The sequence below is a fragment of the Bacillus rossius genome, chromosome 16 (genome assembly GCF_032445375.1).
Source record: "Bacillus rossius redtenbacheri isolate Brsri chromosome 16, Brsri_v3, whole genome shotgun sequence".
NCBI classification, from domain to species: Eukaryota; Metazoa; Arthropoda; class Insecta; order Phasmatodea; family Bacillidae; genus Bacillus; species Bacillus rossius.
In genome coordinates this window covers 32,549,089-32,571,158 of record NC_086343.1, presented here as the reverse complement: position 1 = coordinate 32,571,158, position 22,070 = coordinate 32,549,089, and the positions used below count along the sequence as shown (strand labels likewise).

Sequence of the window (22,070 nt, the reverse complement as noted above, 5' to 3'; positions counted from 1 at the left end):
GTAAGTGGGGCGATCGCGAACTGTGGCGTCGGACTAGACTCCAGAGTGGTGACATAGCTTCAGGTCGACCTGTCGCCAGTAAAAGGCTGTCGGTCAGTTAGAGAAATTGCCACGGTCAGAGACAAAAAGAAGATTATTTGTGCACTCAACTTTAGTAATGAAGATAAATGCGTGCTTCATATATTATGTACGTGTGTATTATTAAAGCTAACTTCGTCACCAGTTTTACTATGATATTATTATAACTGATAAAGGGAATACACACATAGTGCTTAAAATTTATTTATTTTTTCACCTAAAAGTTACGAAGAACACAGACTACAAATTATCCATATATCGTAAGCTATATATATATATACTTTTTTTTGTAATGAACCTGCAGTCCTGGGTGGTCGGTTGAATTACTTACACAACCTGTATGGATATGTGATCGCAATATGCAAGTGGGTTGCAATTTTTTTTAAAATTTGTAAGACCTTAATTTTAAGAAAATCTTTTTTTAATGCTCAGGTAAAACCTGGATAAGTAAAAAAAAATTCCTACCAAAAACATTTGCGTCAAGGTTTCAATCACTGAAACTTAACACATTATTGTAAATAATGCTAAGAAAACATTCTTCATAAAAAAATGACGGTGAGAAAAAAGCGCAAGACTGCATTGGACCTAGAGGGCAGCCAGATTCATCCGCCAGGCAAGTTGGCCTCTGGGCTGGGATACCGACCCGCTGGCCAGTAAGTGCTGGTCCATGGACCCTGCAGGCTGTGCTGGCTCCAGCCACCGCCACGGGCAAGGAGACAGCACAGACGAGCACAGACGAGCACAGTGCACTGACAACGACACACAGTTTTCAACAGTAACAGTGAACGTAGACAGACAACAAAACCTGGACAATTAAACAGTTACAGTGAATGCAGACAGACAACAAAACCTGGACATTTCAACTGTAACAGTGAACGTAGACAGACAACAAAACCTGGACAATTAAACAGTAACAGTGAATGCAGACAGACAACAAAACCGGGACAATTCAACTGTAACAGTGAACGTAGACAGACAACAAAACCTGGACAATTCAACAGTAACAGTGAATGCAGACAGACAACAAAACCTGGACAATTAAACAGTAACAGTGAATGCAGACAGACAACAAAACCGGGACAATTCAACAGTAACAGTAAACGTAGACAGACAACAAAACCTGGACAATTCAACAGTAACAGTGAATGCAGACAGACAACAAAACCTGGACAATTAAACAGTAACAGTGAATGCAGACAGACAACAAAACCGGGACAATTCAACTGTAACAGTGAACGTAGACAGACAACAAAACCTGGACAATTCAACAGTAACAGTGAATGCAGACAGACAACAAAACCGGGACAATTCAACTGTAACAGTGAACGTAGACAGACAACAAAACCTGGACAATTAAACAGTAACAGTGAATGCAGACAGACAACAAAACCGGGACAATTACACTGTAACAGTGAACGTAGACAGACAACAAAACCTGGACAATTCAACAGTAACATTGAATGCAGACAGACAACAAAACCTAGACAATTAAACAGTAACAGTGAATGCAGACAGACAACAAAACCGGGACAATTCAACAGTAACAGTGAACGTAGACAGACAACAAAACCTGGACAATTCAACAGTAACAGTGAATGCAGACAGACAACAAAACCTGGACAATTAAACAGTAACAGTGAATGCAGACAGACAACAAAACCGGGACAATTCAACAGTAACAGTGAACGTAGACAGACAACAAAACCTGGACAATTCAACAGTAACAGTGAATGCAGACAGACAACAAAACCTGGACAATTCAACAGTAACAGTGAATGCAGACAGACAACAAAACCTGGACAATTAAACAGTAACAGTGAATGCAGACAGACAACTAAACCTGGACAATTAAACAGTAACAGTGAATGCAGACAGACAACAAAACCGGGACAATTCAACAGTAACAGTGAACGTAGACAGACAACAAAACCTGGACAATTCAACAGTAACAGTGAATGCAGACAGACAACAAAACCTGGACAATTAAACAGTAACAGTGAATGCAGACAGACAACAAAACCTGGACAATTCAACAGTAACAGTGAATGCAGACAGACAACAAAACCTGGACAATTAAACAGTAACAGTGAATGCAGACAGACAACAAAACCTGGACCATTAAACAGTAACAGTGAATGCAGACAGACAACAAAACCGGGACAATTCAACAGTAACAGTGAACGTAGACAGACAACAAAACCTGGACAATTCAACAGTAACAGTGAACGTAGACAGACAACAAAACCTGGACAATTCAACAGTAACAGTGAATGCAGACAGACAACAAAACCAGGACAATTCAACAGTAACAGTGAATGCAGACAGACAACAAAACCTGGACAATTAAACAGTAACAGTGAATGCAGACAGACAAAAAACCGGGACAATTCAACAGTAACAGTGAACGTAGACAAACAACAAAACCTTGACAATTCAACAGTAACAGTGAATGCAGACAGACAACAAAACCTGGACAATTAAACAGTAACAGTGAATGCAGACAGACAACAAAACCCGGACAATTCAACAGTAACAGTGAATGCAGACAGACAACAAAACCTGGACAATTAAACAGTAACAGTGAATGCAGACAGACAACAAAACCTGGACAATTCAACGGTAACAGTGAACGTAGATAGACAACAAAACCCGGAATGTTCAACAGTAACAGTGAATGCAGACAGACAACAAAACCGGGACAATTCAACAGTAACAGTGAATGCAGACAGACAACAAAACCTGGACAATTAAACAGTAACAGTGAATACAGACAGACAACAAAACCCGGACAATTCAACAGTAACAGTGAATGCAGACAGACAACAAATCCTGGACAATTAAACAGTAACAGTGAATGCAGACAGACAACAAAACCCGGAAAATTCAACAGTAACAGTGAATGCAGACAGACAACAAAACCTGGACAATTCAACAATAACAGTGAATGCAGACAGACAACAAATCCTGGACATTTCAACAGTAACAGTGAATGCAGACAGACAACAAAATCTGGACAATTCTACAGTAACAGCGAATGCAGACAGACAACAAAATCTGGACAATTCAACAGGTACAGCGAATGCAGACAGACAACAAAACCTGGACAATTCAACAGTAACAGTGAACGTAGACAGACAACAAAACCCGTACAATTCAACAGTAACAGTGAATGCAGACAGACAACAAAACCTGGACAATTCAACAGTAACAGTGAACGTAGATAGACAACAAAACCCGGAATGTTCAACAGTAACAGTGAATGCAGACAGACAACAAAACCGGGACAATTCAACAGTAACAGTGAATGCAGACAGACAACAAAACCTGGACAATTCAACAGTAACAGTGAACGTAGACAGACAACAAAACCCGTACAATTCAACAGTAACAGTGAATGCAGACAGACAACAAAACCTGGACAATTCAACAGTAACAGTGAACGTAGATAGACAACAAAACCCGGAATGTTCAACAGTAACAGTGAATGCAGACAGACAACAAAACCGGGACAATTCAACAGTAACAGTGAATGCAGACAGACAACAAAACCTGGACAATTAAACAGTAACAGTGAATGCAGACAGACAACAAAACCTGGACAATTCAACAGTAACAGTGAACGTAGATAGACAACAAAACCCGGAATGTTCAACAGTAACAGTGAATGCAGACAGACAACAAAACCGGGACAATTCAACAGTAACAGTGAACGTAGACAAACAACAAAACCTGGACAATTCAACAGTAACAGTGAATGCAGACAGACAACAAAACCTGGACAATTAAACAGTAACAGTGAATGCAGACAGACAACAAAACCCGGACAATTAAACAGTAACAGTGAATTCAGACAGACAACAAAACCTGGACAATTAAACAGTAACAGTGAATGCAGACAGACAACAAAACCTGGACAATTCTACAGTAACAGCGAACGCAGACAGACAACAAAATCTGGACAATTCAACAGGTACAGCGAATGCAGACAGACAACAAAACCTGGACAATTCAACAGTAACAGTGAACGTAGACAGACAACAAAACCCGTACAATTCAACAGTAACAGTGAATGCAGACAGACAACAAAACCTGGACAATTCAACAGTAACAGTGAACGTAGACAGACAACAAAACCTGGACAATTCAACAGTAACAGTGAACGTAGATAGACAACAAAACCCGGAATGTTCAACAGTAACAGTGAATGCAGACAGACAACAAAACCGGGACAATTCAACAGTAACAGTGAATGCAGACAGACTACAAAACCTGGACAATTAAACAGTAACAGTGAATGCAGACAGACAACAAAACCCGGACAATTCAACAGTAACAGTGAATGCAGACAGACAACAAATCCTGGACAATTAAACAGTAACAGTGAATGCAGACAGACAACAAAACCCGGAAAATTCAACAGTAACAGTGAATGCAGACAGACAACAAATCCTGGACATTTCAACAGTAACAGTGAATGCAGACAGACAACAAAATCTGGACAATTCTACAGTAACAGCGAATGCAGACAGACAACAAAATCTGGACAATTCAACAGGTACAGCGAATGCAGACAGACAACAAAACCTGGACAATTCAACAGTAACAGTGAACGTAGACAGACAACAAAACCCGTACAATTCAACAGTAACAGTGAATGCAGACAGACAACAATACCCGTACAATTCAACAGTAACAGTGAATGCAGACAGACAACAAAACCTGGACAATTCAACAGTAACAGTGAACGTAGATAGACAACAAAACCCGGAATGTTCAACAGTAACAGTGAATGCAGACAGACAACAAAACCGGGACAATTAAACAGTAACAGTGAATGCAGACAGACAACAAAACCTGGACAATTCAACAGTAACAGTGAATGCAGACAGACAACAAAACCTGGACAATTAAACAGTAACAGTGAATGCAGACAGACAACAAAACCTGGACAATTCAACAGTAACAGTGAATGCAGACAGACAACAAAACCTGGACAATTAAACAGTAACAGTGAATGCAGACAGACAACAAAACCTGGACAATTAAACAGTAACAGTGAATGCAGACAGACAACAAAACCTGGACAATTCAACAGTAACAGTGAACGTAGACAGACAACAAAACCCGTACAATTCAACAGTAACAGTGAATGCAGACAGACAACAAAACCTGGACAATTCAACAGTAACAGTGAACGTAGATAGACAACAAAACCCGGAATGTTCAACAGTAACAGTGAATGCAGACAGAAAACAAAACCGGGACAATTCAACAGTAACAGTGAATGCAGACAGACAACAAAACCGGGACAATTCAACTGTAACAGTGAATGCAGACAGACAACAAAACCTGAACAATTCAACAATAACAGTGAATGCAGACAGACAACAAATCCTGGACATTTCAACAGTAACAGTGAATGCAGACAGACAACAAAATCTGGACAATTCTACAGTAACAGCGAATGCAGACAGACAACAAAATCTGGACAATTCAACAGGTACAGCGAATGCAGACAGACAACAAAACCTGGACAATTCAACAGTAACAGTGAACGTAGACAGACAACAAAACCCGTACAATTCAACAGTAACAGTGAATGCAGACAGACAACAAAACCTGGACAATTCAACAGTAACAGTGAACGTAGATAGACAACAAAAACCGGAATGTTAAACAGTAACAGTGAATGCAGACAGACAACAAAACCGGGACAATTCAACAGTAACAGTGAATGCAGACAGACAACAAAACCTGGACAATTAAACAGTAACAGTGAATGCAGACAGACAACAAAACCTGGACAATTCAACAGTAACAGTGAACGTAGATAGACAACAAAACCCGGAATGTTCAACAGTAACAGTGAATGCAGACAGACAACAAAACCGGGACAATTCAACAGTAACAGTGAACGTAGACAAACAACAAAACCTGGACAATTCAACAGTAACAGTGAATGCAGACGGACAACAAAACCTGGACAATTAAACAGTAACAGTGAATGCAGACAGACAACAAAACCCGGACAATTCAACAGTAACAGTGAATGCAGACAGACAACAAAACCTGGACAATTAAACAGTAACAGTGAATGCAGACAGACAACAAAACCTGGACAATTCTACAGTAACAGCGAACGCAGACAGACAACAAAATCTGGACAATTCAACAGGTACAGCGAATGCAGACAGACAACAAAACCTGGACAATTCAACAGTAACAGTGAACGTAGACAGACAACAAAACCCGCACAATTCAACAGTAACAGTGAATGCAGACAGACAACAAAACCTGGACAATTCAACAGTAACAGTGAACGTAGACAGACAACAAAACCTGGACAATTCAACAGTAACAGTGAACGTAGATAGACAACAAAACCCGGAATGTTCAACAGTAACAGTGAATGCAGACAGACAACAAAACCGGGACAATTCAACAGTAACAGTGAATGCAGACAGACAACAAAACCTGGACAATTAAACAGTAACAGTGAATGCAGACAGACAACAAAACCCGGAAAATTCAACAGTAACAGTGAATGCAGACAGACAACAAATCCTGGACATTTCAACAGTAACAGTGAATGCAGACAGACAACAAAATCTGGACAATTCTACAGTAACAGCGAATGCAGACAGACAACAAAATCTGGACAATTCAACAGGTACAGCGAATGCAGACAGACAACAAAACCTGGACAATTCAACAGTAACAGTGAACGTAGACAGACAACAAAACCCGTACAATTCAACAGTAACAGTGAATGCAGACAGACAACAATACCCGTACAATTCAACAGTAACAGTGAATGCAGACAGACAACAAAACCTGGACAATTCAACAGTAACAGTGAACGTAGATAGACAACAAAACCCGGAATGTTCAACAGTAACAGTGAATGCAGACAGACAACAAAACCGGGACAATTAAACAGTAACAGTGAATGCAGACAGACAACAAAACCTGGACAATTCAACAGTAACAGTGAATGCAGACAGACAACAAAACCTGGACAATTAAACAGTAACAGTGAATGCAGACAGACAACAAAACCTGGACAATTCAACAGTAACAGTGAATGCAGACAGACAACAAAACCTGGACAATTAAACAGTAACAGTGAATGCAGACAGACAACAAAACCTGGACAATTAAACAGTAACAGTGAATGCAGACAGACAACAAAACCTGGACAATTCAACAGTAACAGTGAACGTAGACAGACAACAAAACCCGTACAATTCAACAGTAACAGTGAATGCAGTCAGTCAACAAAACCTGGACAATTCAACAGTAACAGTGAACGTAGATAGACAACAAAACCCGGAATGTTCAACAGTAACAGTGAATGCAGACAGACAACAAAACCGGGACAATTCAACAGTAACAGTGAATGCAGACAGACAACAAAACCTGGACAATTCAACAGTAACAGTGAATGCAGACAGACAACAAAACCTGGACAATTGAACAGTAACAGTGAACGTAGATAGACAACAAAACCCGGAATGTTCAACAGTAACAGTGAATGCAGACAGAAAACAAAACCGGGACAATTCAACAGTAACAGTGAATGCAGACAGACAACAAAACCGGGACAATTCAACTGTAACAGTGAATGCAGACAGACAACAAAACCGGGACAATTCAACAGTAACAGTGAATGCAGACAGACAACAAAACCTGGACAATTCAACAGTAACAGTGAACGTAGACAGACAACAAAACCCGTACAATTCAACAGTAACAGTGAATGCAGACAGACAACAAAACCTGGACAATTCAACAGTAACAGTGAACGTAGATAGACAACAAAACCCGGAATGTTCAACAGTAACAGTGAATGCAGACAGACAACAAAACCGGGACAATTCAACAGTAACAGTGAATGCAGACAGACAACAAAACCTGGACAATTCAACAGTAACAGTGAACGTAGACACACAACAAAACCCGGACAATTCAACAGTTACAGTGAACGCAGAAAGACCACAAAAACCTGGACAACGCAGCAGATGTATCCAATCGTCCTTAGCATGCGTTGCAGTTTTAAGTTGATGTTACAGTAGTGCAGCAGTATAGCAGTGGGAGTGTTTGTAGTGATCGCGGGCCTTGGGCGAGAGTCAGTGGGGCGTTGTAGCATCAGTTTGTATTCTCAGGGGCGGACGGTTCATTAGCGCTGTTCTTGCAGTGTCAGGGAAAGTGCTGTCAGCAGTCACACTTTCTAACGTTCCTCCATCCACCTGCTGGCAAGAAGTCACAGCCAGAAGTCAGCTTCTTGTGAAGCTACTGTTTCGCATTTTATGTCATTTTTTCCCCCTTTCTGGCGTATTGCTACGCTCTATTGGTTTCGAAACTGAACTTCGTTAAAAAAAAACTTTGAATCGGAAAATTTCGTATTATATATTTTTTTCCCCGATCACTGTAACAAGTTAGCAAAAATTTAATTAACAATTTTTTTTTCGCGTGAGTTTGTTTCTCAGTTCGTAGTGCTGTCAATAAGTTAATTTTCATTACCAATCTCTAGAGACCGGAAAAATTCGCGAATTCATTTCGCGATAGGCTAAAATACAAATCGTTATACCTCAGTAATGCTTCTGCTATTGGCTCACAACTCACCTGGATGACTCTGGGCTAGGGACCGGAAAAATTCGCGGGTTCAATGACCTGTAGGATGGACTCCATAGTTCTACGTACACTCGGTCAAATGCCACCCACTGATTGGCTGCTGTCTTGTGAGACGTTCCAGCGTAGCAACCTGTGATTCGATAAAGCTTTGGTTGGGTGTTTCTCATTGGCCCAGAGTCACCCAGGTGAGTTGTGAGCCAATAGCAGAGGCAGCACTGAGGTATAACGATTTGTATTTTAGCCTATCGCGAAATGAAATCGCGAAATTTTCCCGTCTCTACTCTGGGCCAATGAGAAACACCCCACCAAAGCTTTATCGAATCCCAGGTTGCTACGTTGGGACGTCTCACAAGACAGCAGCCAATCAGCCATTTGACCGAGTGTACGTAGAACTATGGAGTTCATCCTATAGGTCATTGAACGCGCGAATTTTTCCTGTCCCTAGGCATTTTTCGCGAATAAACCTGAACGTCTATTAGACTGCAACAAGGTGTACCCGCACCAGAGGTGTGATTACTAGAGAAACGGGAATTTCGCGCATTCATTTAGTCGCAAGTTAGAATGCAAACCTTCACACTCTCGCACTGTATTCATGATTGGACAGCAGTTATTTGGACACGCCCCTCTACGACCGTGAATCAATTATGTCCAGCTAGGCGAGAAGAAAGCGAATCAGCTAGTGCCAATTAATAAGTATAAAACTGTTCTCACTAAGAATCAACCAATGGATAAGCAAACATCGGTTTAACACACCTATGACTTTGAATCCTACCCTGAGGCCAGACGAATTCGCGAAATTTCCGGGTCTTTAGTGATTACTATTAAAATCCAAGTTTAGTTAGTAATGAATAGAGACCAGCAAAATTCGCTTATTTATTTCGTGATATGCTACACTTCAAATAATTATACCTTAGCGCTGCTTCTGCAATTGGTTCACTGTTAATCTGGAGTAATGAGGGCCAATTAGATACCCTCTCTCAAAGAAGTGTCGAATCACAGACACTCGGTCGAGACAACTCACAAGTCAGCAGCCAATGAACAGGTGGCATTTGCCCGAGTTTGTAGAGTGTAGTAGAGTCTATCCTGGAGGTCATTGAATCCGCGAATTTTGCAGGTCTCTAGTAATGAAAGTATCGCACGCGTCCAAGAGAACAGAGTAGCGTTGCTTGGAACGCGACCTGGACGAAGCACAGAGTCCGCTTGGTCGCTCCTGCGTGATGCATGCCGGGTTCTCGAGGGGCTGTCCTCCCGCTCGCCCCTCGCCACGACACCCCCGTGCCCCCACAAGGGTCCAGGGCCCACCCCTGTTTATTTAGAAATGTTTAACTATTATAAGTAGTCTTATTTTGTAGCCAGTGTCTATGTTTTACATAGATCTTAATTGTATTTTTTCTGTGACTATTTTCAAGTTTATCTCAGTGTGTGAAATAAATATACATACTCGCTGTGGTTTTTTTTTTTAAGTAAAATAATTTTATAAATAAAGCTTAGTTTGGACTTATAAAATACTCACCATAATCATACCCTGTATTTTCAGATTAAATGACATTCTTAAAAGAGTGTAGGTGAGAAAGAACCATTCAATTATAATGTAGCACGTGACTGTAAAATTAGGGGCGGGGGGGGGGGGGGGCGCCTTTCTCCGATCCTGGGTCCAGGGCCCGTGATCGCACGTGGGGGCCATGGAAAACCCGCCACACCCCTCGCGCAGACAACACAGGCCTGTGTGAGACACCCGCGCGGGCCGCATCTCTCCTCAGAGGCGAGCTACAGAGATTCTCACACGCATGGCGATGCGGTGTGTTGCTGAAGCAATATAGGTAACATACTGATCGATGCTCTCCCTTCTGATGGTCTGGTGTGATGACAATGATATACGTTCGCACAGAAATCCTGAGTTTTCCTGTATTATTATTATCTGGCGCAGTGATGGTAAACGTCCATCCAGATAATATATTTTTTTTTGAGATTAATCCTAAGACCAGACACTGATGAATAATATTAATTTTTGAAGTTATACTTTTAAAGGCGCGTTATGAAAAAATAAACAATGAAAGTGAAATTTTAAGATGCGCGCGCATCACTGTAACACAAAATTAACAGGTTGAAGCTGCGCGCGCACCATGTGACGACATTTTCACAGGAAGATGGCGGACCCTCGTGTATGAACATAAACCCACATTAGAGGACATACCAAACTTATTGGTGTGCCAAATGAAACTTTATGATAGTGATATTACCATGGAATTTATTTTGGTAAACTAAAATTGTCATAGTAAAGAGTAAATTCCAAGGTTTAAAAAAAAACACATTATTTTGGTATTAGATCAAATATATTACACATTTTCTTCGTGACCTCCTGTCAGAACAGTGGTTATACTGCGCGGTCAATATGCCGAAGGGCCGTGGTTCAAAACGCGGCGGTAGGTATTATTTTTACTTTTAAGAAGTTATACTTCTTTAGGCGCGTTATGAAATAATGATGAGAGTGAAATTTTTAGATGCGCGCGCATCACTGTACAACAAAGTTAACAGGTTGAAGCTGCCCGCTAAACAGCTCATTAAGTCTTGAAAAAAAGCTACCAACAAAATAGTAATAGAACCTCTATTAGTCGCGCATGTTGGCACGCTCGTCGCCTCTGATCACTGTTTTCATATTTATAATATTTATCCACATGTTTCTAGTTTCTACATTCACAGCACGTGTTTTAGTTTCATACAAGTGCGAATTATATATGTGCTGATAAATTATATTCAGTAGTGATTTAAATTGAATATTTTGATTAATATTATTTACTATTCGTAAATATTAGTAAAAAAAAATTGTGCCTTTATACTTTTTCATGTGCTCCAATATAATTGAGGTTAACTATCCGTATGTATTATTTATTGATATAAATTAAAATATTATTATTTAATTAATTAATACTAAATATTATTAAATCATTAATGTTAAATATTTATTATTGGTTATTTAATATTTACAAAATAAAAAATAAATTTAATAAAACATTATATAAAAAATTTGTGATAAAAATTAAAATCGAACATCAAATTAAAATATTAATTTTTAATGTATATTATTAAATTGAATAAATAATAATTATTTATAAAAATAAGTGAACAAATTTAATGAAAACTTTTTGATAAAAATGAAAAGTGAATATTAAATTAAGAAAATAATAAATATTTAAAAAATGAATAAACTGAAATTAAATTTTTGAATTTATTATAAAATTTATTTATTTTCTTTTAAAATATTAAATAATCTATAATAAATATTTAAAATTAAGAATCTTATTATATTTAGTACAAATTATGTCATATATATTAATCATTATCTAAATTTTATTTATTTAATTTTTCATAATTAAACTGAACTTTATTGACTGTTTTGACTATCTTTTTCAAGCCCTTTTATTATTTTATTGTAATTAATTATTTGCATGCAATTAAAAACTATTTTTTAATGATGCCAAAGAAGTATAACTTCTCACGCGCGTACATAAGTACACGCACCCATTTTTTTGAACACGTCTATTTAAAACAAACTTACATTACTATTGGAATTGAAACACTGATATGTAGTAGCCGTACGCAACGTGGCTTCTCACACAGTAACATACTGTCTTCGCTGATAGTTTTCAACATTATTCCTAACTTCGGGGTGGCCCCCCGGGGGGGGGGGGGGGGGTGATATTTATGTCCCCTATCCCCTGCTCAGCATGCGTCCGTAACTGGTGCGGAGAGGAAATAATAAATAATGTTTTGCGAGTTGTATAGTTGAAGCGAAAAACCAAATGCTTAGGTACTTGCAACAACATTAAAAGTAACTGCAGCAGCCACGAGGTACGCTGGTGTTAGTGGAAGATGAGCCGAACAACACTCGCTCAGTGCGAGCTGTTCAGTTAAGTACATCCGGAACCAACCTGTTGGTGCGGTTCTCGCAGTAATGCTGGGTTCAGGTTCTTAACAGGTAGTTTATTTTTTGTGTTGTCCCAGTGCCTCCAATAGTTAGCTAAAGTTATTTGTAAACCGTTCCCCGAATAGCATTCCAGTATTAAGTGCGCACATTAATAAGCATAATAAAACAAAAGAAATTCCAATGACTGAATATTCGATAATTTTTTTATGGTTTAAAAGAAAATTATGCTTGAATGAAACATCGATTCGATTTTCGTAAGAAATACTTAGTATTATCTCGAAAAACGTATTCGATAAACGCAAAAATAAACATAGCCATGTTTCTTGTAGTGTTACAAACTATTTCTAGGCTGCTGGTTTATAATAGAATATCTTTTAATAGAACACAAAACCTTTTTTCCTGGGCCTTTTGATACAGTCCTGGGCCGTCCAGGCGACGCGGGTTCGTTTCCCGGCTGGGGCAGACCCGCATACGTTGCAAGGGCGTGCCGCGGTCAGCTGCTTTTCTCGGGGCGCTCCCATCTGCCACACCTGCTCATTCTGTACATGCTCCGTTTTTAAACTCATAACCCCTCGTTTTCACTGCTCACCTCATTCGTTCATTCAAATCTACGGTAGGTTTAAGCTTGTCACATCACATCGCACAGAGCGTTGTTAAACATGGCCTGTACTGGCTTTCTAGAACGGTCCTGAACCCAGCTTGTTTAATCATTTCACTGTGGCTGACATGTTCAATCAGTGAAAAATAAATATCGTGTAAATAATTCTTAAAAATAATGTTATTTAACTGTGTTTTTTTCATTCTAATCAAAATCATATTATAAACAAAACAAACAGTCGTTGATATGTCGTTACCTAATGTGATTATATCGAACCTGTTAACTTATTTTTCGAGCTCTTGACTAGTGAGCCAATGATCCAGATTTTGATTCTCGGCAGAGTCGGGAATATTTAAATCGTAGAAAATTTTCCTCCGAGGTCCTTAGACGGAAAACAATGGTGAATCACCGCACAGTCACCCTGCCCTGGGGGGAAACCGGTATCGAACACGAGCATCATGGATTGATCACCAGTGCGATCATATTTGCAAGTGCTCCCAGATTACGCATGTATCACTGCAGGAAACGTTAGCAGCGATCAACAATATTTTTGCAACCGTTAGTATACAGCTAGACGTCTGAAGTTTCAGCTACCCGAGCCGACCAGAATAACGATACTAGGGAGGCCGGCCGCCAAGACATTTGGCGCGGACAGTATATTTCTCCGTCTACTGTTTGGTTATGAGTAGAGACCTGCAAAAAAATTCGCGGAATCATTCGGTGATAGGCTAGAATTCAAACACATATAAGTTACCTCTTAGATAATTTTGCTATTGTCTTACTGTTCATTTGGACGAATCTCAACCAGTTATAAACCCTCAACCAAAGAAGGATCGAATCACAGACAAACCAGCTGAGACAACTTACAAGTCGGCAGCCAATGAACTTGCGTTATTTGCCCGAGTGTACAGGGGTATGTGCAGTCTATCCTGAAGGCCATCGAAACCACGAATTTTGCAGGTCTCTACTGAGTTGAAGTTCCGGGGAGCTCTGGTTCAGAGATTACAAAGACACACACACAATATCATAGCGTATTTAATAGAACAACTGGGTCCAGCTCGAAAGACTTCTGGTCCTCACAATATTGGGTCAGTCACATTATTTTGGGCAAGTTTATAAGCTGCGAGTAGTTAGTATGTAATCTTGACCAGCTAAATAAAACACAAACTTATTTTTAAAAATTTTTTTTACTCTTTATCGAACCGAATCTAATGGATCACTAGTTAGTGTTTTTGTGCAGTGGATAACCTACATTTTATTTATAAAAAAAAAGTAACTCAACAGTTACGTTCTTTCAGACAGCAGCAACAATGCAACGCACCTATCATCATAATATTATCTATACCGTAAAGAAGTCACTGTGTAGATGCTATGGAATCAACGTTAGTTGAATTTTACGCTCTCAACCTACAACAGCTACATATTAGGTTGCGAGATGGCTACTCACTTTTTCCGAATAAGAATAATCTTAGTAACGTAATCCCTTTTCGGCAAGCTAATTCTTTCTATTTTTTTATACGGTTGTCACCATAGATGAATTATATGATAAAGACCACGCACTGCAGTAAAATATCTATGACTTCAAAATTGAACGACTTTTTTGCCAATATAATTGTCTAAAGTATGTCATGGCAGTATAGAAAAACTAAGTCCTCGTGGTTCGGAGACGCCTCCCTGACTACACCTGTGTCTTCAAGTGCATTTGCTTTAAAATTAATGCAATTATAGATAATCGTGTCTCCACTCATAAATCACCATTCTCCTTCTAGGTTTAGATCTTGGAATATTCCTCAGATATCCACTGGTTATCAATCACACTGACATATCGAGGATGTCCTGGTGTTATGTAGGCACCAAGAATATTATAATATTTTAGCTACGTATAGAACACCTTAAAGTACTTTTATGCTAAACCTAAGAACCATAGGCGTACCCAGGGGGGGTGTTTTTGGGGTTCAATTTCCCCCCCCCCCCCCCCCGAAATAAAGGCAAGAATATTATGAACACTCATGTCATTCTAAACTCATTTTCTGAAGTTTCACACCGAGCGACGAGAGAGAACGTCACCAAGCACCAATTTGAATTGCAGTGGTTGGTTCCTGAATGTCCACTACAACATCCACATCGACCCGGAGAATGTGGTTACTGAATTTGCCAAAAAAAATAGAAGAATTCTTCTGTAAAAAGTTTGTAAGCTTAAAAACAGTTTATTATAAACAATTATTTTTTTGGTGTTTATGCAGTTTTTCTTAAAAATCAGAACACCCCCCCCCCCTAAAAAAATCCTGGGTACGCCTATGCTAAGGACATCCTCAACTTGACTTAGGCACCAAGAATAGAATATTATAATATTTAAGCCACGTACAGAACACCTTCGAGTATTTTTATGCTAAACCTAAGGTCATCCTAAACTTTACTTAGGAACAGGATATCCTGAGACTATTCTGGAGGTTAGGTTGGCAATGGTTTGTTAATGTGTGTTCCGCAGGGGGTGAAGGTGAAGATGGACGACCAGGGCAACATCCTGGTGAAGCGCGTGGCCAAGAGTAACGTCTTCGTGAAGAGCACCAGCGAAGGAGAGGAGACCAGCATCGGCATAGACATCCTGAAGCTGCCCAACGGCGCGCTGGAGATGGACAAGCCCGTCAAGGTGACTCGTCGCTGACCTGCACAGAGCACTTTCAGTGGCAGTGCCCCAACTCTGATCGCTGACATCATGGTGGTTCGAATCTACCTATTGGTTAACTTGATATTTATCTCCCAAGCTGTGTCCTTTGGTAGCACAGAAATAGAAGAACACTCATTATATTAGCTTTTACCAGAATGCATGCTTAAGCAAAAATGAATGGACTTTGTGATAGGAGCCAAGAGACCCAAGACTTAATTTTGATTAGTAAATGATCAATTCGGGAAATGGTAATTGTAGACACAGCAGCTTTAATGCGATAATGTGACATCGTTCACATCGTGTTAAGGGCACGGACCGCCCACATGTTCGCACGGTTGTAGACGGGCTCTCACAGGCTTTATGTCCTGCATTTCATTCTCACAGGTTACCACCAACACAGAAATATTATGTAGCTACGACATATTGAAATCTTCAATATTCCTTAGATATCCACAGGTATCCTCTGGTTATCACACTGACATATCGAGGGTGTCCTCGGGGTATTTAAGTATTAAGAATATTATTTTAACCATGATAAAATAAGTTAGAGCAGCGGTTCCCAATTTTTATTTTCTGTCAGGAAACCATATGATCGACTTTTCTTTTGGCGGAACCCCAAATCCTTCAAAGAAAGTTATTTGACAATAATTGTGCCTGCTTTATATCACATTTTCCTGATTCACGGAACCCCTGTGACCCTGCCACGGAACCCCAGGGTTCCGCGGAACATCTTTTGGGAACTAAACCTAAGGACATCCACAACTTTGCGAAGGTACAAGATACCCCAAGACTATTTCGGAGATTAGTTAGAGGATATCCAAACATTATACCTTAGTGTGTCGAACAAATATAAGGATATCACAAGCTCGTAAAATACCAATTCAGGATAATAAATGGATATCATGTGCCATTTTACCATGTACAGTCAAATCCTGTACAATTTAACTCAAATAAACGAAGAGTTCTTGGTAGTTTAACATTACTGAATCTTCGTAGAAAATACGCCGTATTTCTAAACAAAGGTAAACACACACATGAACAAAAAAAGATTATCTTGCTGTAGATTTAACCATTTTTTGAATGTTTTGTCAATATGCCAAGAATATTCACTTGGATTCATGCCCAAAGTAAATTTACGAAGCTTCTTCGTAAATAGAGGACGAAACAATCTGTTACCTCCCTAGGAGTATTCTCAGCCTTGGAGCAGGATTGTCAATGCAGAAACTGGCGTGCGAGTGATGCCCGGAGAGTGACGGAGTGGTGTGGTGTCCCCGCAGCTGTTCGACATGAAGAAGTTCCAGCAGAACGTGAACCGCGAGCTGCGGCGCGCCTACCCGGACCGCCGCCGCCTGGAGTGCCAGTGCCTGTGCACCGTGGTGTTCGTGAAGAGCGAGTCGGACATCCTGGACTGCCCCGTGTGGGTGCTCATCGTGAACGTGGTGGCGCTCGACATGCTCAAGGCCAAGCTGCCCCCAGGTCAGTGTCTGCCCGTCTCCAGGCACATCCTGACCACTGGTTCCATTGTGGATGTCATAGTTGAAGTAGTACATGTGATAGCTCCTTCTGGGACAGGGTCCCGCAGGTGGTGCAATCATTGGACTGGCCACCATCCTGAACTGTGATATCACGGCGGCCATCTTGGATGACCGTAACCTTGAAATGTTACTGAAACACGAGACCTAGGGTATAACTTGACACCCAGATTACATTTTTACCTGAAAAATAATCATTAAATTCTTTATATATATAAATAACTAGCTGACCTGGCAGACTTTGTACTGCCTAATTAAATTGCAATAAAGTCCTGTCAAAATGATTTTTAATGTGACATTTTTTTGTTGGGCAAAAAATTCTGAACAGAACCGTCACCCTGGTGATAGGGTGTTGTGAATAAGAAATATAATTAAATGAAACATATAAATAAAAATAAATAAAAAAAAATAATCTCTTTATTGTTAATCATGTGAAACATAATAATTTTTATTTTCATTATAGTGCATGATAAGATCGGTAATTAGCTTGGTTTGTAGCATTTCGGGTTCTTCTACTTAAAATGATTCGTCTAATAGGAGGCATATCTATATTATAGATTATTTTGTCACATGCAATAATTAGCGATCATAGGTAAATAAACACTGCACAAAACACTATATAGGTAAGAATTTGTTTCGTGTATAAGTTGACAAAAGCAAACTCATTAGGGTAGTTAACCTAAAATCCAAGAAAAAAAAAACACTGACATTGACAGTTTGTTGTTGTTTCAACTTTTTTTTTAATTTGATATGACTTGGAGTCAAATCCTTCAAGCCGTATTTAAAATAGGGAAAAGAAATAATAACAACTTAAACATATGAAATACTTTTGGTAACGCTGGTTTTGTTTGACTGATGTAATGACTTGAAAACTGATGCATTTTAAAGTAAAACAAATGAAATAATATCGCGAAGCCGACTAAATTGAACTATTCGATTTCGGTTTTTTTTTTGTTTGTTTATCTGTGCTCCAACGCACTCTGTTTTGATAGATATGATTGAACGTTGTACAGAGGTAATAAAGTGCAAATTGACTCTTTGACGTTAGGAACATACCTACATTGTTTAAACAACAATGAGTGCTCGTTTTAGTTAGAAAACATTTGTATGGGAAAAAGGAAAGGGCTAGTTTTAGGGTTTTTCCGGCAATTATTCGAATTTTTCTCGCTGTAAAAACCATCTTTGAACTGCAACGAACATTAAAAAAAAAAAAAAATTGGCCAAATTGGTCCAGGCGTTGTTGAGTTATGCGCTTACCAACACATTTTGCGATTCATTTTTATATTAAAGATTATATATATATATATTTCGTACGCCATGGACTTTAGAGACCTGGGTTCGATCCTGCTATGAGCAGGATTTAATATATCTAAATTTTTTAATAAATCTTCCACAATATTTACCATGCAACTGACTCCCACCACTTTGACCAACCAGTAACACGTCATGGCTGCCATCTTGGGTCTGCCATTTTGTTTTAGTCTTAGAGAGTGTGCACCAACCATCTTAGTTTTAATTTTTACCTACTAAAAAGTAATCGGCTATCGTAGAGAAGGGAACAAATTGCCACATGTTACCGGTACATTCAGGACGCTTTTGCTTCCACACTGAATGACTGTCATTCGTGTACCAACAGTAAACAAGTGCCTGAAATAAACTCGCCCTTCACGAAATACAGACGATGCTAGTCTAGAAATCTATTCGCGGAAAATAAGTACATGCCAATATAAATCAATCACAAATTTAACGTTGTCTTACATAAGTGGAGCTTTCACTGTAAACTATGTATTAATCGAAGTCTGTCTACTTTCAACTGAATAACCATCACCATCTACCACAGTTTCCAGTCCAGTGCCAGGAACACACTTAGCACTAGCAGATCATAGCTTACAATGACTTTCCCCACTCTATGATTTTTCATTCCTTTGAAACTTCTTAGTTCTCGCTCGTATCACCTCTCTGTATCCTGATCTTCCTAGTGTCCCCTGCCTGCTGTTACCAAATTCATAATCCTCTTTGGTGTTTTGCATTCTCTGTTTTCTTTATGTGGCTGTACTACATATCATTAAGTCCGTTGTTACATGACTATACGCCTACTTGGGCGCACGTATGGTGTTCGGAGCTTCATAAAAAACACCAATAATTAAAGACTGCTCAACAAATCAGCATGATGGTGTCTGTTTGCAGATGAGTAGTTCCGTTTCTGTATTTCGTTTCAAAAATATATATATATTTTTAGTTAAAACGCATGTTATCAGATTTTTTTTTTGGCATGAAACACTCGTTACAGATTTTTGAGAGTACTCAAGTGCAAGGGCATAAGCAAGATAAGTGAATAAAAAGGAAGGGGGGGGGGGGGAGGATTTTGAAAGCAAATAGTGGGCAAAGTGGTTCTATCACCCCCTCCCCCTTGTCACAAGATTTCTCCGCCATATAATGTTCTGGTCAGGACCGCGCTCGAAGTACCAGCGAGCGTCCCACTGACACTAAAGAGCTGGACTCGTCCGTCAAATATTTTTCTCTCTTCATTTTAATGCTGCCAACAGACCAAAGATATTAAATACTAGTGAAAATTTACCTTTTATAGATTTATTATATTGATCATGAAAGTTAAGCACTTAATAATTGAATTCAATTTTTTTTTCGCTCTGATATTTACTAAAATATTTTCAGTATGTTAAAAATATTTTTAAACATATGTTAATAACATTTAATGGAAAACAGCTACACAAATAATTATGCTTAAATCGCCGACAGCAGGTATCTTGCTAACATTTTGGAGGTTATGTCACCCGTCCGTCCGTCGAAAGTGAGAAGCCTTCATTTCACAGACGAGAGAGCCACACCCGAAGTTCCCCGAAGTTCATGCACGCTTTTTTTTACCGTTCTATCTCATTGTATAAACCAACGACGTGTGTGTGTGTGTGTGTATGTATGTATATATATACATATATATATATATATATAGTTATATATATATATATATATATATATATATATATATATATATATATATATATATATAGTTGGTACAAACTGGTGTGGCATAAAATTTTGTGGTCGATTAGGATAGGTTAGCTACATTATAAATACTTTAAAACATTGTGGATGATTGGTTATATTATGTAAGTATAGCTACATTAAAAATACTGTAAAATCATTTAATGGTTGCTTAGCAAATAACTTTTTAATATGTAGCTATCCAGCTCTAGGAAACCGTTTACATGATTTAACAGTATCTTTAATGTAGCTATCCTAACCAAATCAACCGTCCACAATGTTTTAAAGTACCTATTTATAATGTAGCTAACATAACCTAATTGACCATGTGTTATCATGAGTTGTCCAAAATAAAAATTCACGGAATATGGGGCGTTCCGAGAATATTTGTGGAAGACAAAGACTTCCTAGATTTTATATGGTATGAAAAATATACAAATCCACGAAGTACGTTTCTTCAATTAGGTATTTTCCTCTAAAAGCAATTACAAATAAATACCGTTGCCTTGTTTATGGTCTTTCCTTGGATCAACACCGCCATATTTATTTACAATGAACCAAAAAAAAAAAAAAAAAAAAAACCAGAAGATGCACGATCCAGCGTCTGTGAAAAGGCTTCCCGTGGAAAGTTAAAGGTGACTGATGGCAGCGTGTGTGTGTGTGCGCAGTGAAGCGGCAGCCGGACATCAGCACGCGGCCACGCATCCCCATCCCCGACGAGGACCCGTACAGCGTGGCGGGCTACGGCGGCTCCTCGGGCTACGGCACGGGCAACGGCGGCTCGGCGCTCGGCGCGCCCAACGGCGTGTACCGCACGGGGCTGGTGGCCGCGACGCGCGAGCACCTGCTGGAGCAGCAGCAGCGGCTGCTGCAGCGGCGCAGCGACCTGCCGCCCAAGCTGCCGCCGCGCGACATCACGTACCCGCGCGAGATCCCGCAGGTGCGTGCCGTCACTTGCAGTGGCGTAGCCAGGAGTTGTGTATGGGGGGTGTTAAGAAGCATGCCCCCCCCCCCCCCCCCCCCCCCGTTCACCGGGGGTCCTCCCCTGGGAAAATTAAGGTGTAAAATAGTGCTATTTTAGCAGCTTTCGGTACTTAAATTTAAATATTGTAATGGTACAATTTTATTAATTTTAATATGAAATTTGTTTGAGTGATGAATAAGAAATTAATTAAAGATTTGGTGCTAAAGGGGGGGGGGGGGGGTTGAACCCCTAAACCCACCCCACCTGGCTACGCCCCTGAGTGGCACAAGTGGCACCAGGGGCAAGTGCCCCCCCCCCCCCCCCCCCCGAAAATCCAGTTTTCTGCTACATTAACATTGCCAACAAAAATTATTGTTTCTGAAACCAACAAAATATTTCGATATAATTAAAGAATTCCTTGTAGAATCATAAAATCTGGTGGTTGGATCTTATGTGTAGTGTTGAGTAGATTAAATACATATTTAGTAATTTTGAGACATTTCTTTCTCTGGCTATTCTGAAATCCTAGGTGATCCTCTGGATCCGCTATAGTCACATGGCCCCCACAAGGGTCTAGGGTCCGGGCCTCAGCGTGTGAAATAAATATACACACGCGCTGTGGTTATTTTATAAATAAAGCTTAGTTTGGACCTATATAATAATAATTATAC

At 39.5% G+C, this 22,070-nt stretch overlaps 1 protein-coding gene across 2 annotated transcripts in view; it reads left to right on the top strand.

Moving 5' to 3' along the window:
• The window catches only part of LOC134540409 (uncharacterized), a 214,367-nt gene that overhangs the window by 183,659 nt on the left and 8,638 nt on the right, over positions 1-22,070 (top strand). For both annotated transcript variants that reach the window (XM_063383130.1, XM_063383128.1), the window contains exons 5-7: positions 15,724-15,885; positions 17,181-17,379; positions 21,104-21,375. In XM_063383130.1, the coding sequence (XP_063239200.1) occupies positions 15,724-15,885; positions 17,181-17,379; positions 21,104-21,375 (633 nt within the window). The remainder of the gene's footprint in view (positions 1-15,723; positions 15,886-17,180; positions 17,380-21,103; positions 21,376-22,070) is intronic.